A 23,845-nucleotide genomic window follows, 5' to 3' on the forward strand; every position below is an offset into this window, starting at 1 on the left:
AGTTAAGATGGTAAATTTTGTTATGAGTATTTTACCACAATTAAAACATTTTTAAGTCTTAAAAGAAACCAATGGATTATTTTTAGTGTAATGATGATATTGTGACTACGTTGTTTTAAAAACAAAACATTCAGTCAGAGATACATACTAACAAGGTGATACTTGGGATGTTCATTCTACAATTTTGTATGTTTGAAACCTTTCCCCCCCCGTGAAATAAAATCAACAAAATAACTCTTCAAAGAAGGGGAACAATAAAATTTCCTAATCAAGAGAATCATCTATCATAAAAATATTTTATTATAGTTTAAACATGTAAGATGTAACATTTTAGCTACAACTGATAAATGTGACACATCACTTATTTCACTTGAAAGAAAGCTGCTGAAAACCAGCTATGGTTTACTGAGCTTGCATTAGAAAAACTACATGGAGAAAATTACATGAACAGGCTAATGTTTGCTATGAAAACAATGTTTTTTTATTAAAGTAATTAAAAGTCAAAAAACAACAACAAAGGGAAATTCCACAACCTTTGCAACTATATAATCTTTATGTAGAAAAACTATAAAGTGACAGTCTGGAAAGCAGCTCCACAATAAACTTAATCCTTACATCAAGAGTAACTAAATTATGGAATCAGTTCACCCAAAAGAAAAGGTCTTGCTATAAAATATTTCAGCTGAGCTGATTTCAACTAGATTATTCTCATTCCTGAAAAATTGTCTTTCCTGATATTTCAAATCAGCAGAGATGTAACGTACAAGAGCCTGTTGAAGTAAAAGGATAAAACAAATATTCCAAGCACAATTACATGTGAAAATGAATGAGGGCATTTTATCTATAGATCTACAAAACTATATAAATAATCAGTTATACACATAACCCATTTACACTGAAGCTCCATGAGGTGGTACTGAATAAACACTGAGGCGTTGAATTTTCAACAATGGAACATGGCTCACTCTGAACAGCAGCACATTCCCACCTTTTAGTCTAGCATCACAACACTTCCCCTGGGATTTGTATCTGTGTATTTTCTGAGTCCCGGGAAGTTCACAACAAAAATAAAGAAAAAAAGCAAAATGACAAGAAATGAAATACCCCCTAAACTTTGCCTAAAATCTACATGTGAAATATGAAGAAATCAAGCACTTTGTGAGTTTTTAGTCACGTGTTCTTTTAAACTTGTACTAGTGTCTTCATTAGTATCTGTGCTGAATTTCCTGTAATTAGTTTTTCCATTAAAGTGAAAGAGGAAAACAACAAAGAAAAAAAGCTCTTATTTTGTAAATGTACAGTCTTAGAATAGCGTTACTATTTATTTTTAAAACAACCTTCTCTGTTGAAGAAATCACACTGATGTGGTCATCAGAATAGCCGAGGTCACTCTGGCAATACAGCGATTTATTTGCTCTCATTTTTTTAAGAATCATAATGATAGACTATTATGGCCATAAAACTTTTCATAATCTATATGATCATGAAGGCAAATGTGTAGAGAACATGTCTAATATACTTAAATCGATTGGAACTTCTTAAAAATATTTTCAAGAATATTAAATTTTGGGGATAAAATACAGAAGTCATAAGCAAGTATTTCTTCTAAGATTCTTTAATTGGGATAAAAATCTCAGGGTTAGCTCACGAATGGTCTGTAACAAAGAAAAATTAGGTCAGCGTAATCTCTGCAAACTTTAGCAGAAAAGCCAAAAACATTCTAAGCATCATAAAAGAGCTTTTTGTTGTTTTAGTCTTTAATCTCTAACTTCTCAACATTTACAGTTTAGAAATGCCCATATGCTTGCTAATGGTAATAAGGAAATACAATGTCAAAGAAAAGATTCACAAACATGATACTTTTCAATCATAGGTCTCTCTTTGGTAAGAAACAGACCACCATTTATTTGTGTGTTTTCTCTCAGGGTAGGAGAAGGAGATTAAATGGTATTAAACTGGTAAGAAATCCCCGTGTATAAATGTTATTAGGATCGAAGGTAAAGAGATTAAGCCTTTATAAGAAGAGTAGGATCTTCTTTATAAAAAGAGTAGGTAACTCTTACTTGTAGCGATGACAGAGCATCATAACCATCTATTACAGAGTGGGAACAGTGTATTTCCTGTAACTTGTATAGAAAGCCACCCTACAAACATTTTAGTTAACCTGTGGAAATTTTGCTGTCTAATGAAGAGTGTTCTTTAGATAGGAAACAGATGAATAATATGCTATTTAAAAAATGGTAAACTATCTCCCCCACTAAGAATTTACCAATTTATGATCCTATTAAACTTTCATAGAATCCATGAAGAATTAAACAGGCTTACTCTAGATATTTTCTCATTAAGTAAAATTGGAAATAACCTATGTAACAATACCATTTGCAATTCCAGGAAAAAAAAATCCAATCCAATCCAATACACACATTTAGCTAACTTACAGAATACATATTCTATCAAGCCTAAGCAATCCCCTCCCCCAACACACCCAAAAGAATATCTGCTGTATCTGGATCCAAATTAAAGGGACTGCAAACTTCCATTGCAGTAGGAAAACTACTACAAATAAGCACCCAAAACTGACGTAACAATTTCTACTCACTCCTCCTTCCCCAGGGTATTTTTTTTTTTAAATAGAAAAAAATAAGCACTCCTTGTAACTTGGCTGGGAAAATCATAACCTGACCAATTACTTATAAAACTATACTAGATACCAACTAATAATGGAATGCCCAAATCACTAGCAACTCAACATTATTGTTATATTTGCAGAAAAAAGCAATATATAAATTTCCCTTCTCCCAGGCAATGAACAGAGGAGAAAAAATGTGTTGCTTTTAAAATGGCTATATTTGTAGGTTTTTAAAAACCAGCACCAAATGTTCATGTTTAATTATTCTGAGCAACATTTAGGAATTAACACTCCCTAACATTATGGACAAACAAAAGAGTGAAGTGAACAGTAAGGGAGTAACTTTCAAGCAATATTGCATGTTGACAAGAACCATTAAGTAAAACAATGTGATTGGCTCTTTTCTAAAGCTGTATTTTAAGGTTGCCCAGTTTGGAAACAGCATACCTCACTGCTCAGCTAATATACCTACTCCTCAAACCATTGGTATAGCTTATTTTATAACTAGGCAACAGTAAGTAAAACAACTGGAAAATACAGTTTTAAAATCTAACTCAAAACAATCCATTATTAGAACAGTTTTCTACTCTATGAAGGGGGGAAAATATCAAACCACTGCATAAAGTGTCTAAATAAAAAACTGAAAAATTCACAAATTGTAGTAGTGTCAGTTCAAGTCTACATAACCCTTTATTACATATTTATAGCAATATTATGATCAACATTACACAAGTTTCCTTATTTCTTCCTCATACTGCAGCAATTATTCCCATTGTATATAGATTTTAACTCTGCAAATTGCTTAAATCAACTTTGCACAATGAATTTACAAACTATTGGATGTTAAGTTTCCTGAAAACTATTTTACTTTTAAGTTTTACCTAAAGCTAAAACCTAAAATTCAATTCTTAAAAAAACAAAACAAAAAACTAAGGTGCTTTAAACAGAACTTTGTAGAAGTACATGAATACAAGCGTTTGAAAGGTAATCTACAGAGGGCTATATAAAAGGGCATTTATCATACAAAAAACTTCTATGGCCAACTCTTGTTAGAAAATTTCTTTTATAAATAAACTTCTTTCATGATAGAAGATGAGTCAAAAGACGGAGATTTAATTTTCCCCTAAAAATAAGTAGTTGCTCAGGACATAGGCTGAGTATACTGAAATCGTATTGCTTCTTTGAAAACAGAAAAAATATTGTAGCCAGGCATTCCATTAACAAAAAAGACCATGCCACCTTTACCTAGTCTTTTGATCTCTGGGTACTAGTATTATCCAAGATAACCTCATCAAAGTTGGTTGGCACCCTACCAAATAGGAGTCTCAGGTCCCTTAATTTTCATAGTCATCTTAGTAAATATAAAACTTTAGCTACTTGAACAATGGAGCTTATAAAGTGCATTAAGTATAAGAAACACAACAGAAGTGCTAAACTCAGTAGGACTTTAAGGGACTTGATGTCACCAATGGGGCAAAAAAACAACATTATAGTTTTCTGTTCAGATTTTATTTGAAATCTAATTCAAATTGTCAAAGCTACAAAAGGGGGGAAGACATCTGTATTATTTTTGCTAAGTCACAACATCCTAAAACAAAATACTACTACTGCCAGCAGATCCATTATACACATTTCTGATGAAATTCATTAGCACAATAAAAATTTCATCTTGAGAAACAGCCACAATGAAAGTAATTTATACAATATAAAACAATGACAGGTCTACAGATGTAGTTACTCATGAGTTTACACATGCATTCACAAACAAATAAACAAAAAATCCAGGAATGCTCTTTCATTTGATTTTTTGTTTTTTTTTTTTTAAAAAAACAGACCATTCAGGCACAAAACAAAATTGCATTTCCGATAAGTGACAGCATCTTAAAGATTTATGTCAGTGTTTGTTTTTCTTTGACTTTTTATGAGACCTGTGTGGAGATCGGGACTGAGATCTGGATTTCTTCCCTGACTTTTTAGGGGATCTAGACCGTGATCGCCTAGACCGTTTAGGTGTCCTGGAACCAGATGGTGATCTGTGGAAACAAATGAAAACAATTTATCAAAGTACTCATGTGATCAAAATGGACCATCCTTCAATTACCTAAAATCTTTAACAGAGCACAAAGTCAGAAATAAAACAGGTTGTAAACTTCCCAAATTTACACTTTGCCTACTTTACAGAAACACACATACACACAAGTTTGCACCTCCGGTGTGCAGCACCCATGATTATCAGTGGTGCGCTTGCTTACGAAGACAAAATCTTGAGCCCCACCACTGTTCTATTTAATCAAAATCCCAAGAGGTAAGGACTGGGAATTTGCATTTTTAACAAGCTCCCCAGGTTACTAATATACCCCCAAAGTCTGAAACTCTAAATCTACAAGATAAAGTTCAAAATGGCATCTAAAATCATTCACATGATTTTTAAAGCATAGCAGCTCTGCAGCCTATCTTCTTGAAGGAAAAGCACCAACTACTGCATATCGTTAAGGAAATCATTTAAGACACCATAATTCTGTACGCACGCAGTTCATGAAGATTACCAAAACTAATAAATATACTTTATATATATATATATCTAAGTACCACTTAGAAAAGGAGAAACATCTCTCTTTTATAAAGAATTTACTAAAAATGGTTACAATAATAAAGTTTTAGGACATAAAGCAGTTTTAGTTCACAGGAAAATTCCACTATGTAACACCAGATGAATAAAACATTTCTTAACCATTTTTCTAGAACTACAAGGAAAAGAAGTATGTAACACACTAAAACTACACACTGAAGAATGGTATTTAATTCCACAAGTCTCTACCCAAGAACTTGCTAATAAGATGCAGGGGCAGGAGGAAGGGGGTAATGTATTTTTCTTTCAGCCTTGACAAAACCAAAGAATATTCTATAGAAACTGAAGAACAAAATGAAAAGTAAAGCAGCTATCCCTAGTCCACAGAGAACACTGGATGTAATGTTTAAAATTCTTGGCTGGTCTTTACTTGTTGGAAGCCTTCTTATGCTTTAAGTCATTCTGAGACTGGGGTGGGGAGGTGGGAAGGAATAATCTAAAATGAAAGTATACTTCTCTGGTTCTCTAACACCCTTTAAAAAAATGGCTGCCAGCCAAATTATTTTCAAAAGCTGGTAAAATGACAAGGAAACTGGCATTTGAAATATTACCAAAAAAATAACTGCATTTACCTTTTGGCCTTTTTGCTAACATCTCTAGGAGAATCTTTGTGAGATGACCTGGACCGTGAGCTCTCTTTATGAGATCTTTCTGAACGCTCTGATCGCTCCGATTTGGGTGAAGGGGATTTCACTCGTCTACCACTGCTACTTCGAGATGGGCTAGGGGATGTGCTGTGTCGCCTCTTCCTATGGAACAAAGCCCCCAAAACATTACATAAGTGAGCAAAGGATCAAGTATTCATTTTCCTTCTACTGAATTAGCGATTTATTCCTATCAGTTTATACTAACTTTATTTTCACTTAACCTTATTATTTTCCAACAACATTCAAAGCCCTTTATAAAGAATATCTTATTTTTTTTTTTTTATTTTTTTTATTTTTTTATTTTTGGGACAGAGAGAGACAGAGCATGAATGGGGGAGGGGCAGAGAGAGAGGGAGACACAGAATCGGAAACAGGCTCCAGGCTCCGAGCCATCAGCCCAGAGCCTGATGCGGGGCTCGAACTCACGGACCGCGAGATCGTGACCTGGCTGAAGTCGGACGCTTAACCGACTGCGCCACCCAGGCGCCCCAAGAATATCTTAAAGATAGATTCATCAACATGGATGGAACTAGGGTGTATTATGCTAAGCAAAATCAGTCAGAGAAAGATAAATGTCATGTGATTTCACTCATGTGGAATTTAAGAAACAAAACAGATGAACATTGGGGAAAGGAAGGAAAAACAAGATAAAAACAGAGAGGGAGGCAAATCATAAGAGACTCTTAAATACAGAGAACTGAGGGTTGCTAGAGGGGAGGTGGGGGCAGATGGGCTAAAATGGGTGATGAGCATTAAGGAGGGCACTTGTTGGGATGAACCCTGGGTGTTAGATATAAGGGATGAATCACTAAATTCTGCTCCTGAAACCATTATTGCACTATATGTTAATCAGCGTAGATTTAAATAAAATTATAAAATAATTAATTAAATATAGGTTGATCAAAACATACTGAACTCAACTAAGTTCAATTTTCTTTTTCTATGAGACACTGGAACAATGAATAAAATTTCATTAAGGTCTCTGATGAGGTGTTTTTTAAACACTTTACTTATTTATTCATTCATTCATTTTTAAAGTTTATTTATTTTGAGCAGGGCTTGAACCCACAAACCATGAGATCATTACCTGAGCCAAAACTAAGAATCAGACACTTAACCGAATGAGCCACCAGGTGCCCCAAATAATAGTGTTTTGTTTTGTTTTTAATGTTAGTTCTCCAATCTTGAAACTTATTATGGTTATGTAAGAAAATGGGGCATCATGTTGGCAAGTTACTTTTTTTTTTAAATGTTAATTTATTTTTGAGAGAGAGAGACAGAGAGAGAGAGAGACAGAGACAGAGCAAGAGCTGGGGAAGGGGCAGAGAGAGGGAGACACAGAATCCAAAGCAGGCTCCAGGCTCTGAGCTGTCAGCACAGAGACGGATGTGGGGCTCGAACTCACAAGCCGCAAGATCATGACCTGAGCCGAAGTTGGATGTTCAACCGACTGAGCCATCCAGGAACCCCGGCAAGTTACTCTTAAATGGTTGGGAGGAGGGGAAAGGAAGGGGAAAAAAAATAAAGCAAAAGTAGAAATATTTCAACATTTGGAGAGTGTGCGTGAAGGATATCTGGGAATTCTTTATACTATCCTTGCAACTTTTCTATGAATCAAAAAATGTATCAAAAAAATAAATACAAGACAAACAAATGGTAAATTTAGCATTTAACCAATTAGTATACCTATGTTATTTGTAACTATCTGTAGAGTAACTAAGCCAGAATTTTTTTAATTTGCATTCACTTGGTTTTTATTAGGAAAATCTCAGTTCTGTTACTAAAGCAATTTTCTCTATTAAATGAGACATTTAGGAACTGAAAGTAAAATAAAAACTAAAAAAGAAGTGATTTTGATTAGAATGAAGACTTAAAATGAGGAGCAAGTCCCTATGGTCCATGTATACAAACTCCTTTTAGATAGGATTGGGAGATTCAAGTTTTCAAAGGCAGCAGCCTCAACTCAGAAGAAATGCTTATACCAGAGACAACAAGCAAGATATAGCAAGCTGTTTAGTTATTTAAGCCTCAGGTCTGATACCTAATACGGTAACTGAATTCTTGCACTTAACTAAGGCTAAGGTACCATACGACCCACGTAGAGGGATGATGTCCCAGTTAGCTAAGCCAAGTGCCAGCTAACTGCCCCATTTCTCAGCTAATTCCACCTCCTGCAGGCAGGAGCCAAACACATCTATCATGAAAAAATACTTTTCTAGTTTGTTGGCATCAGTGATGAAAACATTACAAAATGAAACATCATTTCAAAACTTGAAACCAGCATAGGAACTGAGTGAGAAATGTTATACCTTTCTTTCCTTGTTGGAGTACATTCATCTTTCTCCTTCTTGTCTTTGGATCGAGATTCCAATTTTTCTTTATCCTTTTTATCTCTTTCTCGTTCTCTTTCTAATTCTTTCTCTTTCTCCTGTTTTATTTTTTTTTAAAGAAAGAATAGTCATTAAAAAATACCAATCTGGGTTAATCTCATTTATGCAACAATATTTTAACCACTTTTTAAAATCACTACTGAAGGTACAATGCCATTTTTTAAAAAATACCTACTCTTCCAGGAAAAGTAGTCATTTCTTCTTACACTGAGTGAAAATACTAATACCAGTGACAGCAGCTAAACGGTTGAATCCCTACCACAGACCAATTACTAAACAACTTGCCATATACCATTTCATGTAACACTTCAAAACAGAAAATAGAAATTTGCTATTACCCTCATTCTAGAGATGAAAAATGACACTCAGAAAGGTTAAGTACCATGCTCATAGTCATAATGGATGGAGAAGTCAGGATCTGAGTCTAAGCTCTACAGCCAGTGCTCTTAACTACTCCCTCTGTCCCTCCACTTAAAAAAAAAACAAAAAACAAAAAAAACAAGGAAAAAGAGACTGGCCTTTCTATCTTAGACTACAATAGTCAGCAGCATTCCTACAGCAAGTTGATTTAATCAAAGGAGAGCTCTTTCCAAGCAAAAGGCTTAAAAGGAAATACAGCTATTCACAATAATCATCCATCAAAAAATCTTAATTAGTAACAAGTACCATTTGTATTGGAAATTTTAAATCCTAACTTCTACAAGTACAAAATGACTATATGACTTTATATAAACCAGAAAGATGACCTATCTGCTTATCCCCACTGCTACTACTGCCACTTCTTACTTGAAATTATGACTTCTGTTGATAAAATAATTAAGGGAGTGGCTACAAACAATGAACCCACAAAGCCAACTTAGGTCTTCATTACCAGGAATTGAATCTCTCTACGATTTGTATGCATCAAGAAAGCTACCTGGTAACTGATAAAATGCCTATACCAGATGTTGCAAACATTTTCTGTAAAGAGTCATAGAGTGAGTATTTTCTGCTCTATGGGCCACACAGGATCTCTGACCCAAGTATTCAACTCTGTCATGATAGTCCAAAAGCTTGAAGGGGCATGGATGTGTTCCAACAAGCTGATTTATGATGAGGTGATGAGTCTGCTGACCCTCAGTATATACCTTCAAGAAACACATCCTTCTCTCCAATTACAATCATAGAATGCAGAGAGTAAAATGTAATACAGGTATTACTACCATCAGGACCAGTGAGTATCTCAAAGTATAGTCTTAAATGCAGATCAAATCCCTGCCACCAACTCCAAAGGGACTCTTGGGGTACAGATACATCTTTTTAAAAATCTCATTTTTCTTTTTTCAAAATACAACTAGAGTACAGATTTAAAAAGTGATGCTGAGGGGGAGCCTGGGTGGCTCAGTTGGTAAAGCATCCACCTTCAGCTCAGATCATGAACTCACAGTTCATGGGTTCGAGCCCCACGTCGGGCTCTGTGTTGACAGCTGAGACCTGGAGCCTGCTTTGGATTCTGTGTGTGTCTCTCTCTCTCTCTGTTCCTCCCCTACCTGCACTCTGTCTCTCTCTCTCTCTCTGTCTCTCTCTCTCTCAAAAATAAATAAAGATTTTAAAAAATTAGAAAATGAATAAATAGATAGATAGCGATGCCAAGGACACTGTCTTCATCTGGTAATCTGTAGGATATATTTTCCTGATTGAAATACTTAAAATATTTTGAACAATTTAATCCAATAAAAAAGTAATTAAAATCCAATTTAAAAAGTAGCGATTATCTCACAGTCCTGCAAAATTGGGACTATCAACCTAGTTTCACAGAGAAAAGCAGGCCTCCGGGACTTGCCTGGGAGCACACGGCAAAAGGCAGCCCCAGGAGTGCACAGGTCTGTGTGGCACCGAAGCTACTTTACCATAGTGCTGCTCCTCTCACTGGTTCTACACCATTAATAGCTTTAGTGAGTCTAAGTTCTAGTGTTCTAGTCTAGCCTTTTCTTTTCTTTCTCTCTATATAGTCTTTTCTACAATGACAATCAAGGTAAAACTTAATAGCAGTCCCAATAAAATTCCTGGGTTCTTTCAACAATTAACAAATGGGCTTTCTTGTTCTAAATTCTCTGTATATCGCCACAAATTTTTTATGTACTCGAGTTCACCAATGAAGTATGTTACCCCTTGGTGTCCTTCTTTGTAAACAATGGAAAAGGAGTCCTAAATGAACGTCCCAAATTCTAAGTCCATCTTTATCTCTGTGCCACTTCTCAGGGGGTTGTTGGTGTTTTACTGTCACAAATGTTGGCACTTCATATAAAGTCTTCCAGCTTTGAAAGCATGGAATTTCTAGTCCACAGGTAGAAAGTATATCCAGAATAAAATGGTGCGCTATTGCTTTCAGACCCTTTCCCAAGTTGAAATGATTGTAAAACATCAAATTTCTAATGTTCCTGTCTACCAGTATTCAGCATTTGCACATCAAAGGATATAATTTGAGATATACTTTTCCTTTAGTGTACTAATATACCAAAATTCTAGGTAGTCAAACAAATTACTTCGGAAAATACGCATTATTGAGTACACTTATTCCTTACTCGTTGAAGAAGTTTATCTCTGTAGTGTTCTACTTGCTCCTGAAAGCTCTGGCCTGGTTTTTTAGGTCTTTTTCCAGATTCCAATTCATCCTGAAACTTCATAACTTTGAGCTGTGAAATAAGACATTTTAAAAATAAATCTTTTCATCATTATAGCTTTCAAGCAGTGCTTTGGTCCTTTAAAAAATTCCTTTTTCCTTTGAAATAAATGTGTAAAAAGGAAAAATATAAACACAGCAAAGCAATATCTGATTGGGACTCAGTCAAAATATAACATCAACATAAAGCTCCCCCTTATCTGAAGACCATTTGGCAGACAAGCCCAACCATGCAGGATTCAAGCAATCAGGCATGGGCCCACAGGCTCTCTGCACAGCCACATGAGAGGACTCAAAAACCATGAACTATATATAGTTCAGACCCTTAAGAACTTACTTATTATCTCAACACAACGATAATGAATTTGCTATCTGGCTCCCCAAATGTGAGAGGCAAGGGTGCTATACAGGCAAGCATACTTCCAACAAGATATGACAGCCAGCAGGACACAAGATATTTTTTTTAAAGCATTCTTTACAGTTCATGTAGGACCAAACACAGAACTACAGAATTTGAATGTTTCACTCTATTTATAGTACAATGTAATCACTGAATATCAAGACATCAAGGAAAGGTTAAATCATATCAGAATATACTTAAGGTAGTAAGAATATGTACTAATAAAAAAACTCAGAAACACTTCCATTTCTTTTAATTTATACACAAGCAGAAAACCATTTGTATAAAACATCCAATACAGCATTGTGTGTACGTATAATATATATTCCACACTTTAATTATGTTAATACAGTTATACAGTAATACATATATATTTGTATGTACACATATATAAAAATGTTTTATTACATAAAGATATCTATATATAACCTTATTAAATGAAGGGAGAACAAGTAAGATGAAACACATGAGGACTCAGGCTGTTGGAGGGGGAAATGGAAAGCACATGGATCCACCCGTTGCAGCGTCAAACCTGCCCACCCTATGTCATCCGAAGAAGGGAAGAAAACACTCCGGCCTGACAGGATTATTGTATATGCAAACATCTTAACCTATTTTACTGAGCACTGATAGGTCCTTTAAATGAACTAAATACTACTATAAATATTATGAGGCTTTCCCATAGAATGGGAACAAACTACAAAAACTTTCTTCCACTCAAAGTATTATTTTCACTATTTTTGACTTCATGAACATTTCTCATAAATTCCCCAATTTTTGCCCTTTTTCTATCAGGGTAAATAGAACATCTTAAAACTATCCAGTAGTCTGTTTTGGCATTTAAACGGTATAACTTCATTATCAAGAAAATATATTTTTATTTAACTCCAGACAGGCAGAGTTCAGTAAGCTTGGGAGGAGTTCTGAGAGTTAAGAAGGGGCATGTGCAACTTGGAAAAAAAAAATCCACAGGTGGAGTGAGGTCACTGATATAGTCCCCTAAAAAATTTGTCAACAAGGGCGCCCTAGCTGACTCAATTGGTTAAACATCCAGCTCTTCATTTCGGCTCACAGTTCATGAGTTCAAGCCCCACACTGGGCTCCACAATGACAGTGCAGTGCCTACTTGGGATTCTCTCCCTTCCTCTGTCTCTCCCCTGCTTGAACTCCCCACCATCCCCTGAGTAAAAGAAATAATTTTTTTTAATTGGTAAGGATTGTATATAAAAAAATATATCCAACACGTTAACTCTGAAAATCCCTCCTCTTCACTTATTACAGACAGTATACTGATTCTGTGTAAGGTTAAAATGAAATACTTTCCCTGTTAACAGTTACTTTGGCTTAATGATATCTGAGAAAGAGTTGGGCAAAAACTTGTACCAGCCCAACAGTGATGAGAGAACTGGAAATAAGGTAATTACTATGGTGGGAATTATAAATTAGTAAGAGGAACAGTGCTGATACATAGCAGACATCCAAAATACTGTTAAATCAATGGACAAAGTATTAAAATACACTCTCAGATATACTTCTGAGACTCTGGACTGACTGCTACACTAACATTTACTACTGGGAATGTTTCATCACTTTGCAACAAGGAATAAGGAAGGTTCCCATTACAACAATACCCTTCCCTCTGATAGGTCTCCTTTTGGTAATTAAAAAAAAAAAAAAAAAAAAAAAGGTATTAAAAAGGACAGGGGACCGAGGGAGGGAAAAGTCAGGTTGAGACAGTTTGGACTCATTCCCATAAGTTTTTCCCCCTTCTTACTGCTAAGTCTCACTTAATGTCTGCTCTCCCCACTGAAATAAAATGCAGATATAACCTAAAGGTGCCAGAAAATAGCTCGCTTTTCCTCGTTACATACTATGTACACTCAAATGTAATAATTTTATAATGCCAGTGTAATCTATTCTTAAAATCAATATCTTCAAAAGATCTCCCATGTGCCAGGCACTGGATTTATGATGATGAACAGACAACAGACATGGTTCTTTCCCCTCATGTAAATCAGCACCTAGTAGGGACTCGAAACATTAAACAAGCAAGCTAAAACAAAATAAAACACACACCACAGTACATGTAAAATAACGAGAGAGGTAAATAGGGAGAAGTAAGCAAATGCACAAGTGTAAGAAAAGGATAGCAGGAGAGAAGAAATGCTTGAACTAAGAGGTCTGTAGGAAGTCAGCTGGTATGAAGGTTTCTAGGCACCGAGAAAATGCACAAAGGAATGATGCCAAGAGGGAGCCTAGGTCAGCGGAAAAGTGAAAGAAGGCCAGTGAAATAGTTTCAACTTCACTGAAATACTGACCTCAATTTCACGAAGTTTAGCTCGTTTTTCCTCACTCATTTCAGAGTACTTAGAAAACTTAGACTCCGTCATTTCTTCTTTGATTGGATTAGAGTACAAATGATGTTCTTCTGATTTGGAACTCTGAGTATCTTCTTCATCCTCACTTTCTTCTTCTTGACTTTGGAAATAAGCAGAATATATCGTATGTCAAGACAGAAAAAAATGTTACATTTTACAGTTTGGCTTTTTTTATTTTTCACTGTCTTAGTCTGTAAATAGTGTTAACAAAACAGGACAATTCATCACTAAAACGTTTTTATAAAATATTTTATCAAATAGAGAATTCTATAAAACTCTTCTGTTTCTTCCACATAAAAAGTTTGAGCTTCAACATAATCATTTAAAAACAACTTCTATGTTACCTACAACATTCTACAACTTTCCTTGCAGTGTTAAGTCAAATGAATAATCAATGATTCCCCATACTTTCCAGTTCAGAGTGATTTCAGAACACTTCATGTTAAAAAGGCCAAATGTTTACCCTTTTTTCAGCAGAGCCTATACACTAGAAAATACATGAGTCTGTGTCATACATAGTTAAGAAACAAGGTAGTAGGTAAAGACCTTATCTGATTAGTACATAATCCCAGGAATAAATGTGTAAATTTTAAATATTATCATATATTAGTACTCAATATCATAGTTGATTCTGAAAATTATACTGTTAGAATCTATGTCAGATAAGAAGAAAATGAAAAACTAAGGGACTACCATGGTAAGGATACAAAGAGGAAAAATTCTCCTATCCTTCCAGAGCAATACAGTACAAAGAGGCAGGCAACTATTGTAAAAGTTGGTCTTGTTTATATGTTTTCTATATATAGAGAAAGGATCTAGATGACTAGATACCAAACATTAACCATATTATTTACTTTTAAAATAAGTTATACTTGATAATTTGAGACACATATTTATTTTATGATTTCTATTTTAATTTTGCAGTCCCTGAGCAGTCCATTCTAACTGGTTTTGATTTTAGCTCTTAGTTACCAGTTCTAGGTAACCAGGACTTATTCTTTTAAAGAAATGGAAATTCAAGTCTATAAAACCATACAGAATTCATCATAAATGAAATTAAATTACTATTTGGAAGTTTTCTACAAAGAGTAGTGCTATGTATTTTTTTAATCACTTTTCTGCCATAAAAAGTAATTACTAGTTTCAAAAAAGCATTTTGGATTCAGCCACTAGAGAGCAGTAGTGAGGCATAAAAAAATTTCAAGGACCAGAAAGTTGTATGTGAAAATTATCTTTGCCTTGCTTTATACTTCCATAAAGCTATTTTTATGTTACCGTGATTTATTTAGAGCTCTTAAGGAAAATAAAAATTACATTTCCAGTGATCCATGCCTCACTGTATTCTACTGACTCTATTCTCACTGATTATTTTACTTTCAACACTGAAATGCAGTCATAATCCAAACATTAACACTAATATCAAATTTACACAAAACAAGTTAATACCTATAGAAACAAAACAAACTGAAGAAACATTTGAGTTCTGCAATGGCCTTTTATACCCTTCCTTTCCCCTAAATTAATTATCTCATGAATTAACACATGTATTTTAAGCCAGTGATGCTACAATAGTCAGAGATGTTAATAATGTGGTACTGTAGACATTAAAAAGGTTAAAGCACTATTTTAAAGCAAACTGGACTATCCCAATTCCTGTATTCTTCAACAGCCTTGGAGAGGTATTTCCATCAGCAAACCACATCTATATTTTGTTAATATTCCATCATCATCATTGCTGACTTGTTCTGATCACACCAATGTTTCTGGAAAGACATCACTGATGCGAAGTTTTCCTCAGTATATCAAACTGTGTTCCCACAATCACATTTCTTTAACAACAATCTAAATGCTACTAATATCCATTTACTGAATCCATACAATGCCCAAACTGTGCTGGGACACAAAAGGGACTTTTTCCCTTTGTTCACTCTTCCATTTGAGAAGGATAAAAGAACAAAGATTTTTTTCTTTCTTTTTTGTTTTTTTTAAGCAGAAACCTCTGCTTTGTGTTCTTGAGGTCATCTGTTCTCCTATTTAAAAAGAATTAATTTCCTTTGCAATGATTTAAAAAGCTGTCAGGTTCTACCTAAAATCTACCAATACAAACTTGCTGGAGAATATGGGAGCAAGATTCCTATAATCGCATTCAGTATGCAAAAACAATCTTGAGGTGATTACCAAAAAGCAAAATTTGAAATTATAATTTCTCTACATGTTAAAGGAAAGCTTTTTTTAATTCATTCTTAGTTCTTCTGAGATGTTTACATTTTTTTTTTTTTTATGTTTATTTATTTTAGGAGAGAGAACGAGAAAGCTCATGCAACCAGGGGAGGGGCAGAGAGAGAAAAGAAGAGAATCCCAAGCAGGCTCCACACCCAGTGCAGAGCCAACACAGGACTCGGGGCTTGATCTCAGGACAGTGAGATCACGACCTGAGCCAAAACCAAGAGTGGAACTTTTAACCAAATAAGCCACCCAGGCACCCCTGTTTACACTTAAATAACATAACAGAATAGCCATAATGCACTGCTTTTCTTAGCAATGTACAATCCAAATAAAAAGCAGCATAACTTCCCATTCACATTTTAAAAATCACTTTCTGTAAAGCCAAAACAGTATTTCATGACAAAGATTTGAAATAAATGCAGCTGACCATTTAGTAACTACCAAGTGAGAATATATAAACCTAGCATTGAAAAATCAACTCAGAAGCAAAGTGAAATGAGGTACATCAGACCAGAAACCAAAAGCTCTTTATTCACTGGAAAAACAATGAAGAACTAAAAATGATCCTCCCAACAAGGTTTTAAAGAGTGAAATTTTCCTCTTCACTATTATTTCAAGCATACCTCTTAATGAAAAAGGGAGCTTATATGTAATAAGAAACTGAGTAAGTTCAAAACTTAGATTCTTACTTTTGATTTTCTTCTTCTTCTGATTCTTCATGCTGGTCAAATAACTCCCATTTAGAAGTTGTTACAGCTAAAGGGAAGGAAAAGGATGTAATTCCATTAAGGTAAATTAGCATTTGCAGTAGTATAGTAGAAGCCCAGCTCTAGAATTCAAAGTTTATATTACAGAAATTATCTGCCAATTATCTCTTCTTTGAAAACCATTTCTATGTGCTATATTTCTTTCCTCACACCTATGCTATAATTTTATTCAAATTCATGAGGTGACAAATAATGTTATCATTTTTATTTGTGTGCTGAATGGTTAAGATTTATTCATTAGAACCTACAAATATTAACAATTACATATTATAAGCACTTAAGGACACGAATCCAAGTAAGTATGAAAGGCAGGTCTAAACTGCGTCTAAAAAGTCAAGCATTATGGGAGGATCAAAGCCTGGTTTCTCTGAAACTGACCTCTAAGTAGATTTCCAAATAGGTGTAACTTCCATCTACATTTTCTACTGAAATGCCTTACCCTGAAAGGTATTAGTGATTTCTTTGATTACTCGCAAAGCATCCAAACTGAAAGATGTACGAAAATTGTAACAACAACCATAATGAAAACTTAGCCACTAGACATAAAATATAGTAACTCCGGGTCTTAAAGTTGAAATGTTGTAAAACATAAAAAGAAAACATACACACACACACACCAATAATTGATTTTAAGTACTCAATTTTCTAAAGCTTAATATTTATTGTACTTTTACTCACCCTGTGCTTCTAATTCAGATTCATCTACAGCTTCCCATTTTGATGGGGCAACTTTAAATATGGGCTCATTCTTCTTGGAGTCTTCAGTTGCATCCACTAATGAGGAAGGATAAGCCATTAACCCCTACTACTAGATGACTTAAAGAGTTCACGGGTATTCATTCTATTATTAAAAAGTAAAATAAGGCCACATATGGACTAATAATGCTAGTGTCAAGAACAAGGATTATGACTAATCTAATTCTCTACACCTGAGGTCCGATGTTTAAACACAAATACATCAATACAAAATATACAAGTTATTATGATTTCAAGCAAATGGAGAAGTTGGGGCAGTAAAAAAATCTTTAAGGTCTTTACCTAATCACTATTTAAACTATACAATTCTTATACTGTTTAATATTTTCATACAATTCAAATATACTACAGATTCTGTATACATCCTATGGCCAAAAGTGACTTTAGGCATCTAAGAAACATGAACCCATAAATTATGAATAAAAACAGAACTGACAAAACAAGGCATCTAGGATTATGAATATAACTGAGAACAAGATTGTGCCTATAGTTTTCATGACAATTAAGACAAAAAGAGAAACTTACTTATACGAGACTATCCCAATAAAGATATGTGACTAGAAAGAAAACCTTTTTCTTGGCAGAGTCAAATGTATTATTGGTATTTGAATTTTGAAAAGTCAGAAATAAAAGACAAATTAAAGACTGATACCTTAAACTTTTTCCATATCCACATGTGTGGAAATTAAAGTTTTGGAATCAAACTTATTAGCTCATCAGTTTGAAATTTGAACTTACAAGGCACTCCATCAAGATCATCATCAAGACTCTTTATAGGGACTCCGTCAAGATCATCAATGGGAGTAGCATCAATAGGAATTCCATCCACATCTTCTAGAGGTGCACCATCAAGCTCTTCCTCAATGGGGGCACCATCGAGGTCATCTGGTACATCCTACAGAAACATACGTACTTGCTGTAACATTTTCCTTTACTAAAGTCATATTGCTATAACTAGGATATACTTCATCCTCCTGTCTGACAAAGAAGCAGTCATTCTTTCATTATTTAAGAAATATCTACCAAGTATTTCTTGATGCCAGGTACCATGTAAGGCACTGAGGATACAATAATAAACAAAAACAAGTTTGTTCCTTTGGTCCCTCAAGTAATAGGTCTTACTAGAATTTTCTGGGAGACCAGGGGGTAGGAGGAAGCAGGCAATCATAAAATCACAATATTCAAAGAACTGTGACTATAATGACTGCTACAACAAAGAGGCATATCATACTATTCAAATGTATAAGTAGGTTTCACCTAAAGCGGTCTGAGAAGACTCAATGATACTGAGTCTTAAATTGACATCTGAAGGATCTCAGGTAAACAGGAGATGTTTCAGAGAGAGGCAAGAATATTTACAAAGGTTTATGGTAGAAGGAAACGTATACTTAAGAAACTGAAACAAGGACCATGTGCTTGGAACAGGGGGGCTAATTAGAATCTCATAGGAATGAAAGTGAAAAGATAACTGGATGAGGATGGTAGAACTGAGACAAAGGATTCATGAAACAATGATGAGGTGAAAAGCAACAGAATCGTGATGAACAGAATCTGCTACCATTGTGGTGCATCTCTTCATGTGCATATTTACTTATATAGCTACTTTAGTTTAATAAAATTAAATCATGCAATATATATTGCTTTATTAGTTCCTTTTTTCAACTAATGCATCATGTATCTTTTCATGTCATCAAATTAAAAAAAAAACCAAAACAACAGTGATCAGGGGGCACCTAGGTGGCTCAGTTAAGCGCCTAACTATTGATTTTGGCTCAGGTCATGACCTCATGGTTCATGATATCAAACCCCACATTGAGCTCTGCGTTGACAGCACGGAGCCCACTTGGGATTCTCTCTCTCTCCCTCTCTCTGCCCCTCCCTGTGGTTTCTCTCTTTCAAAATAAATAAATAAGCATTTTTAAAAAGTCATCAGAAATCAAAAACCACATGGAGACAAATGAAAATGGAAAAAAAAAAAAAAAAAAGTCCAAAATCTATGGGACATAGCAAAAGCAGTTCTAAGAGGGAAGTTTATATCAATATAGGCCTACCTCAAGAAACAAGAAAAATATCAAACACTCTAACCTTACATGTAAAGGAATTAAAAAAAGAACAAAGGTCAAAGCTAGTAGGACTAAAACAGATGAGCAGACACAAACAAAATAGAAACTAAAAAATTTTTTTTTTAAAAATCAATGAAACCAAGTGCTGGTTCTTTGAAAAGATAAATAAAATTGATAAACCTTTAGCCAGACTCATCTAGAAAAAAGAAGATTCAAATAAATAAAATAAAAAATGAAGGAGAAATAACAACCAATACCCCAGAAATACAAAGAATTATAAGAAAATAGTATGAAAAAAATCATATGCCAACAAACTGAACAACATAGAAGAAATGGATAACTTCCCAAAAACATTCAATCTCCAAAACTGGAATCAGTAATCAAAATAAAAATCCAAATTAAAATCCAGGACCAGATGGCTTTCCAGGTGAATTCTACCAAACAATTAAAAGAGTCAAAACCTATTCTTCTCAAACTATCCCAAAAAATAGAAGAAGGAAAACTTTCAAATTCATTCTGTAAGACCAGCATTATTCTGACACCAAAATCGGATAAAGACATTAAAAAAAGAAAACTACAGGCCAATAACCCTGTTGAACACAGATGCAAAAAACCTCAACAAAGTATTAGCAAACCAAATCCAACAATACATTAAAACAATCATTCACCATAATCAAGTGGGATTTACTCCTGGGATGTCAGGATTGTTCAACACTCATCAATCAATGTGATACATCACATTCAAAAAAGGACAAAAACCACATGATCATCTCAGCGGGGGCAGAAGAAGCATCTAACAAAATACTATATTCATTCGTGATAAAAACTCAGCAAAGTGGGTTTTAGAGGGAACATACCTTAACATAATGAAGGACATATATGAAAACCCACAGGCTAACATCATATTCAATAGTGAAAAACTGAAAGCTTTTCCTCTAAGAACAGGAATAAGACAAGGATGTTCACTCTCAACACTTCTATTCAACATAGCACTGGAAATCCTAGCCACAGCAATGAGGTAAGAAATAAAAGGCATCTCAATAGGTAGGGAAAAATAAAACTATTTGCAGATGACACAATACTATACATAGAAAACCTTAAAGACTCCACGAAAAAAACTCTTAGAATAAATGAATGCAGTAAAGTTGTAGGATATAAAATATACAGAAATCTGTTACATGTCTATACACTAATTACAAAGTAGTAGAAAGAGTGCTTACAAAAACATTCCCAATTACAACTGCACCAAAAGCAAAAACTACCTAGGAATAAATTTAACCAAGGAGGTAAAATACTTATATTCTGGAATCTATAAAAACTGATGGAAAAAACCAAAGATGACAAAAACCAATGAAAAGATATTCCGTACTCACGGACTGGAAGAATTAATATTGTTAAAATATCCATACTACCCAAAGCAGTCTATGGATTCAGTGCAATCCCTATCAAAATAACCAATAGCATTTTTCATAGAACTAGAACAAATAATCCTAAAATTTGTATGCAACCACAAAAGACCTCAAACAGCCAAATAAAATAAGAACAAGACAGAGGTAGGACGATCCCAAATTTCAAGATACCTACAAAGCTACAGTAATCAAAACCATGGTACTGGTCCAAAAATAAACACATGATCAACAGAACAGAATACCCAAAAATAAACCCACACCTACAGAGTTAATCTACAACAAAGGAGGCAAGAATATTTAATGAAGAAAAGACGGTCTCTTCAATAAATGCTGGAAAAACTGAACAGCTACATGAAAAAACCAAAATGGACCACTTTCTTACATCATACACAAAATCAATTCAAGATGGATTAGAGACCTAAATATGAGACCCAAAACCATAAAACTCCATAAAACAGGCAGTAATCTCTTGGGCACTGGCCTTAGCAACGTATTTACAGATAGGTCTCAGGCAAGGAAAACAAAAGCAAAAATCAACTACTGGAACTACACTAAAACAAAAAGCTTTTGCACAGAAAAGGAAACTCAACAAATCAAACAGGCAACCTACCAGAGGGAGGTGGTGTTTCCACATGATATATTCAATAAGGTATTAATATCCAAAATATATAAAGAACTTATACAACTCAACACCAAAATGAAACAATCCGGTAAGTGGGCAAAAAAGAACCTGACATACACTTAAAAAAAAAAAAAAAAAAAAAAAAGATATACAAATTGCTCAACAGACACATGAAAGTAGGCTCAACATGAAAGTAGATCATTAAGCATCAGGGAAATGCAAATCAAAACCACAAGGAGACATATCACCTCACACCAGTAAGAATGGCAGGTATCAAAAGGACAAGAAATAACAAGTGTTGGCAAGGATGTGGAGAAAAGGGAACCATAATGTACTACTGGTAGGAATGTAAACTGGTGAAACTACTGTAGAAAACAGTATGAAGATGCCCCAAAAAATTAAAAACAAATACCGTATGATCCAGTAACTCCACTGCTGGATATTTACCCAAAAAACCCCAAAAACACTAATTCAAAAACATATATGCACCCCTATTTTTATTTCAGCATTATTTACAATAGCCAAGATATGGAAATAACCAAAGTATCTACTGACAAATGAATGGATGTGGTATACACATGTACACACACACTACTCATAAAAAGAATGGATTCTTGCCATTTGTGACAACAGAGATAGACCTAGAGAGTATTATGCTAAGTGAAATAATTCAGAGAAACACAAATACCATACGATTTCATTTATATACGGAATGAAAAAACAAAAACAAAATAGACTCTTAAACACAGAGAACTGGTAGTTGCAAAAAGGAAGCAAAAAGAGATTAAGATGTACAAACTTCCAATTATAAAATAAATAAGTCACAGAGATGAAAAGTATAGCATGAGGAACATCATAATATCGTAATAACATTGTATGGTAACTACACTTATCATGGTGAGCATCAAGTAATGTATAGAATTGCTGAATCACTATACTGTACACCTGAAACTAATATAACATTGTATGTCAACTATACTCAATAATTACCAAAAAAAAAAAAAAAAAAAATGTGGAGGTGCCCAGTTACCCAATTTTCACATAAGGAAACAAAACAGAGAATTACTATTATACATAATTTCCTCTCCTGGGCTCCAGCAATTCCAGGAACAAAAATCCACAAGTTAGTGGTAAATACTAGGTATTTTTCACAAAGAAATACTATTCACATCTGTAACATACAGCATCCCCAGAAATCAATTCTAAAATAATCAGACAAATACATTGAGTACCTACCTCTGTTTCCTTTTCTTCAATAATATTTACAAGTCCTAAGAAAATATTTTGTAGTTTGATCAAAAATGGTTCTGGATAAATTGCCCAATCCTCCCATGCTCTGAAACAGGTCATTACCCGTTGCTAAATAAACAGGAAAAAGACAACAAATTATTATTTTAGGGCAATGTCTCAAACTTCATCTCATGAAAATGACCATCACGATTTGCTGTATTTCCTTTAAACCAAGATTCTTGATAAAAAATAATTTAACTATCATTATATCTTTAAAAAATCAATGTCACCTTCTAACTAAAAGGGAATTAGAAATAAAAATAATGAAAAAGAAACAGTAACTATTTTGTTCTTGACCATCTAAGATCAATGCCCCATACCACAAGTGGTACACGAGGCCACAATCTGGGAATAACTTAGAAATTTATGACAGTTAGATACCAGGGTAGCCAAGTTTTGACCCGAATTCCTTTATGGTCCAATGAAGTACTTTCTTGATTCTGGATATACTTTTCTCTTCCCATCCCTAAACCTTTCTACAAGCTCTAATTTATAGTCAAAATTTTTAAATGTAGTTGTTTAAATTCCCTAATTGGTAGGGTCACTGGGCATCTTCCCAAGTTAAAAATTTCCTAAAAACAAAAAGGAAAGAAAAAAAAAAGTTGGTTTTTTTTTTAAGTTCATTTATTTTGAGAGAGAGCACCAGGGAGGGGCAGAGAGAGAAGGAGAGAAAGAATTCCAAGCAGGCTCCAAACTGTCAGCGCAGAGCCCAACACGGGGCTGGAATCCACACACCTGTGAGATCATGACCTGAGCTGAAATCAAGAGTCAGACACTTAACCTACTGAGCCACACCCAGGCACCCTCCCAGAGCTAAAAATTTCATTCCATGAAAAGTCTTCCTCCCATGAAAGTAATATCTATTTATTCCATTATAAGCAAGATTTTTTGTTTGGCTTTCTTAACACTGACCTACAAAGAAAGAGGTTATAAAAAGTAACTGAATACATTTTCTAAGCATGAATAACCAAAATTAT

The 23,845-nt window shown here is 34.4% G+C and overlaps 1 protein-coding gene across 3 annotated transcripts in view; it reads right to left on the reverse strand.

Annotated features, from left to right (window-relative positions):
* Positions 1-458: 458 nt before the first annotated feature.
* The window catches only part of LOC122229476 (U2 snRNP associated SURP domain containing), a 53,645-nt gene continuing 30,258 nt past the window's right edge, over positions 459-23,845 (reverse strand). For all 3 annotated transcript variants that reach the window (XM_042954640.1, XM_042954639.1, XM_042954641.1), the window contains 9 exons: positions 22,815-22,937; positions 18,223-18,379; positions 17,407-17,502; positions 16,651-16,717; positions 13,676-13,835; positions 10,860-10,970; positions 8,215-8,333; positions 5,831-6,007; positions 459-4,662 (listed from right to left, as the gene is read on the reverse strand). In XM_042954640.1, coding sequence (XP_042810574.1) covers positions 4,524-4,662; positions 5,831-6,007; positions 8,215-8,333; positions 10,860-10,970; positions 13,676-13,835; positions 16,651-16,717; positions 17,407-17,502; positions 18,223-18,379; positions 22,815-22,937 — 1,149 coding nt within the window. In that variant the 3' untranslated portion in view covers positions 459-4,523. The remainder of the gene's footprint in view (positions 4,663-5,830; positions 6,008-8,214; positions 8,334-10,859; positions 10,971-13,675; positions 13,836-16,650; positions 16,718-17,406; positions 17,503-18,222; positions 18,380-22,814; positions 22,938-23,845) is intronic.

The sequence above is a fragment of the Panthera leo genome, chromosome C2 (genome assembly GCF_018350215.1).
Source record: "Panthera leo isolate Ple1 chromosome C2, P.leo_Ple1_pat1.1, whole genome shotgun sequence".
Classification (NCBI taxonomy): Eukaryota; Metazoa; Chordata; class Mammalia; order Carnivora; family Felidae; genus Panthera; species Panthera leo.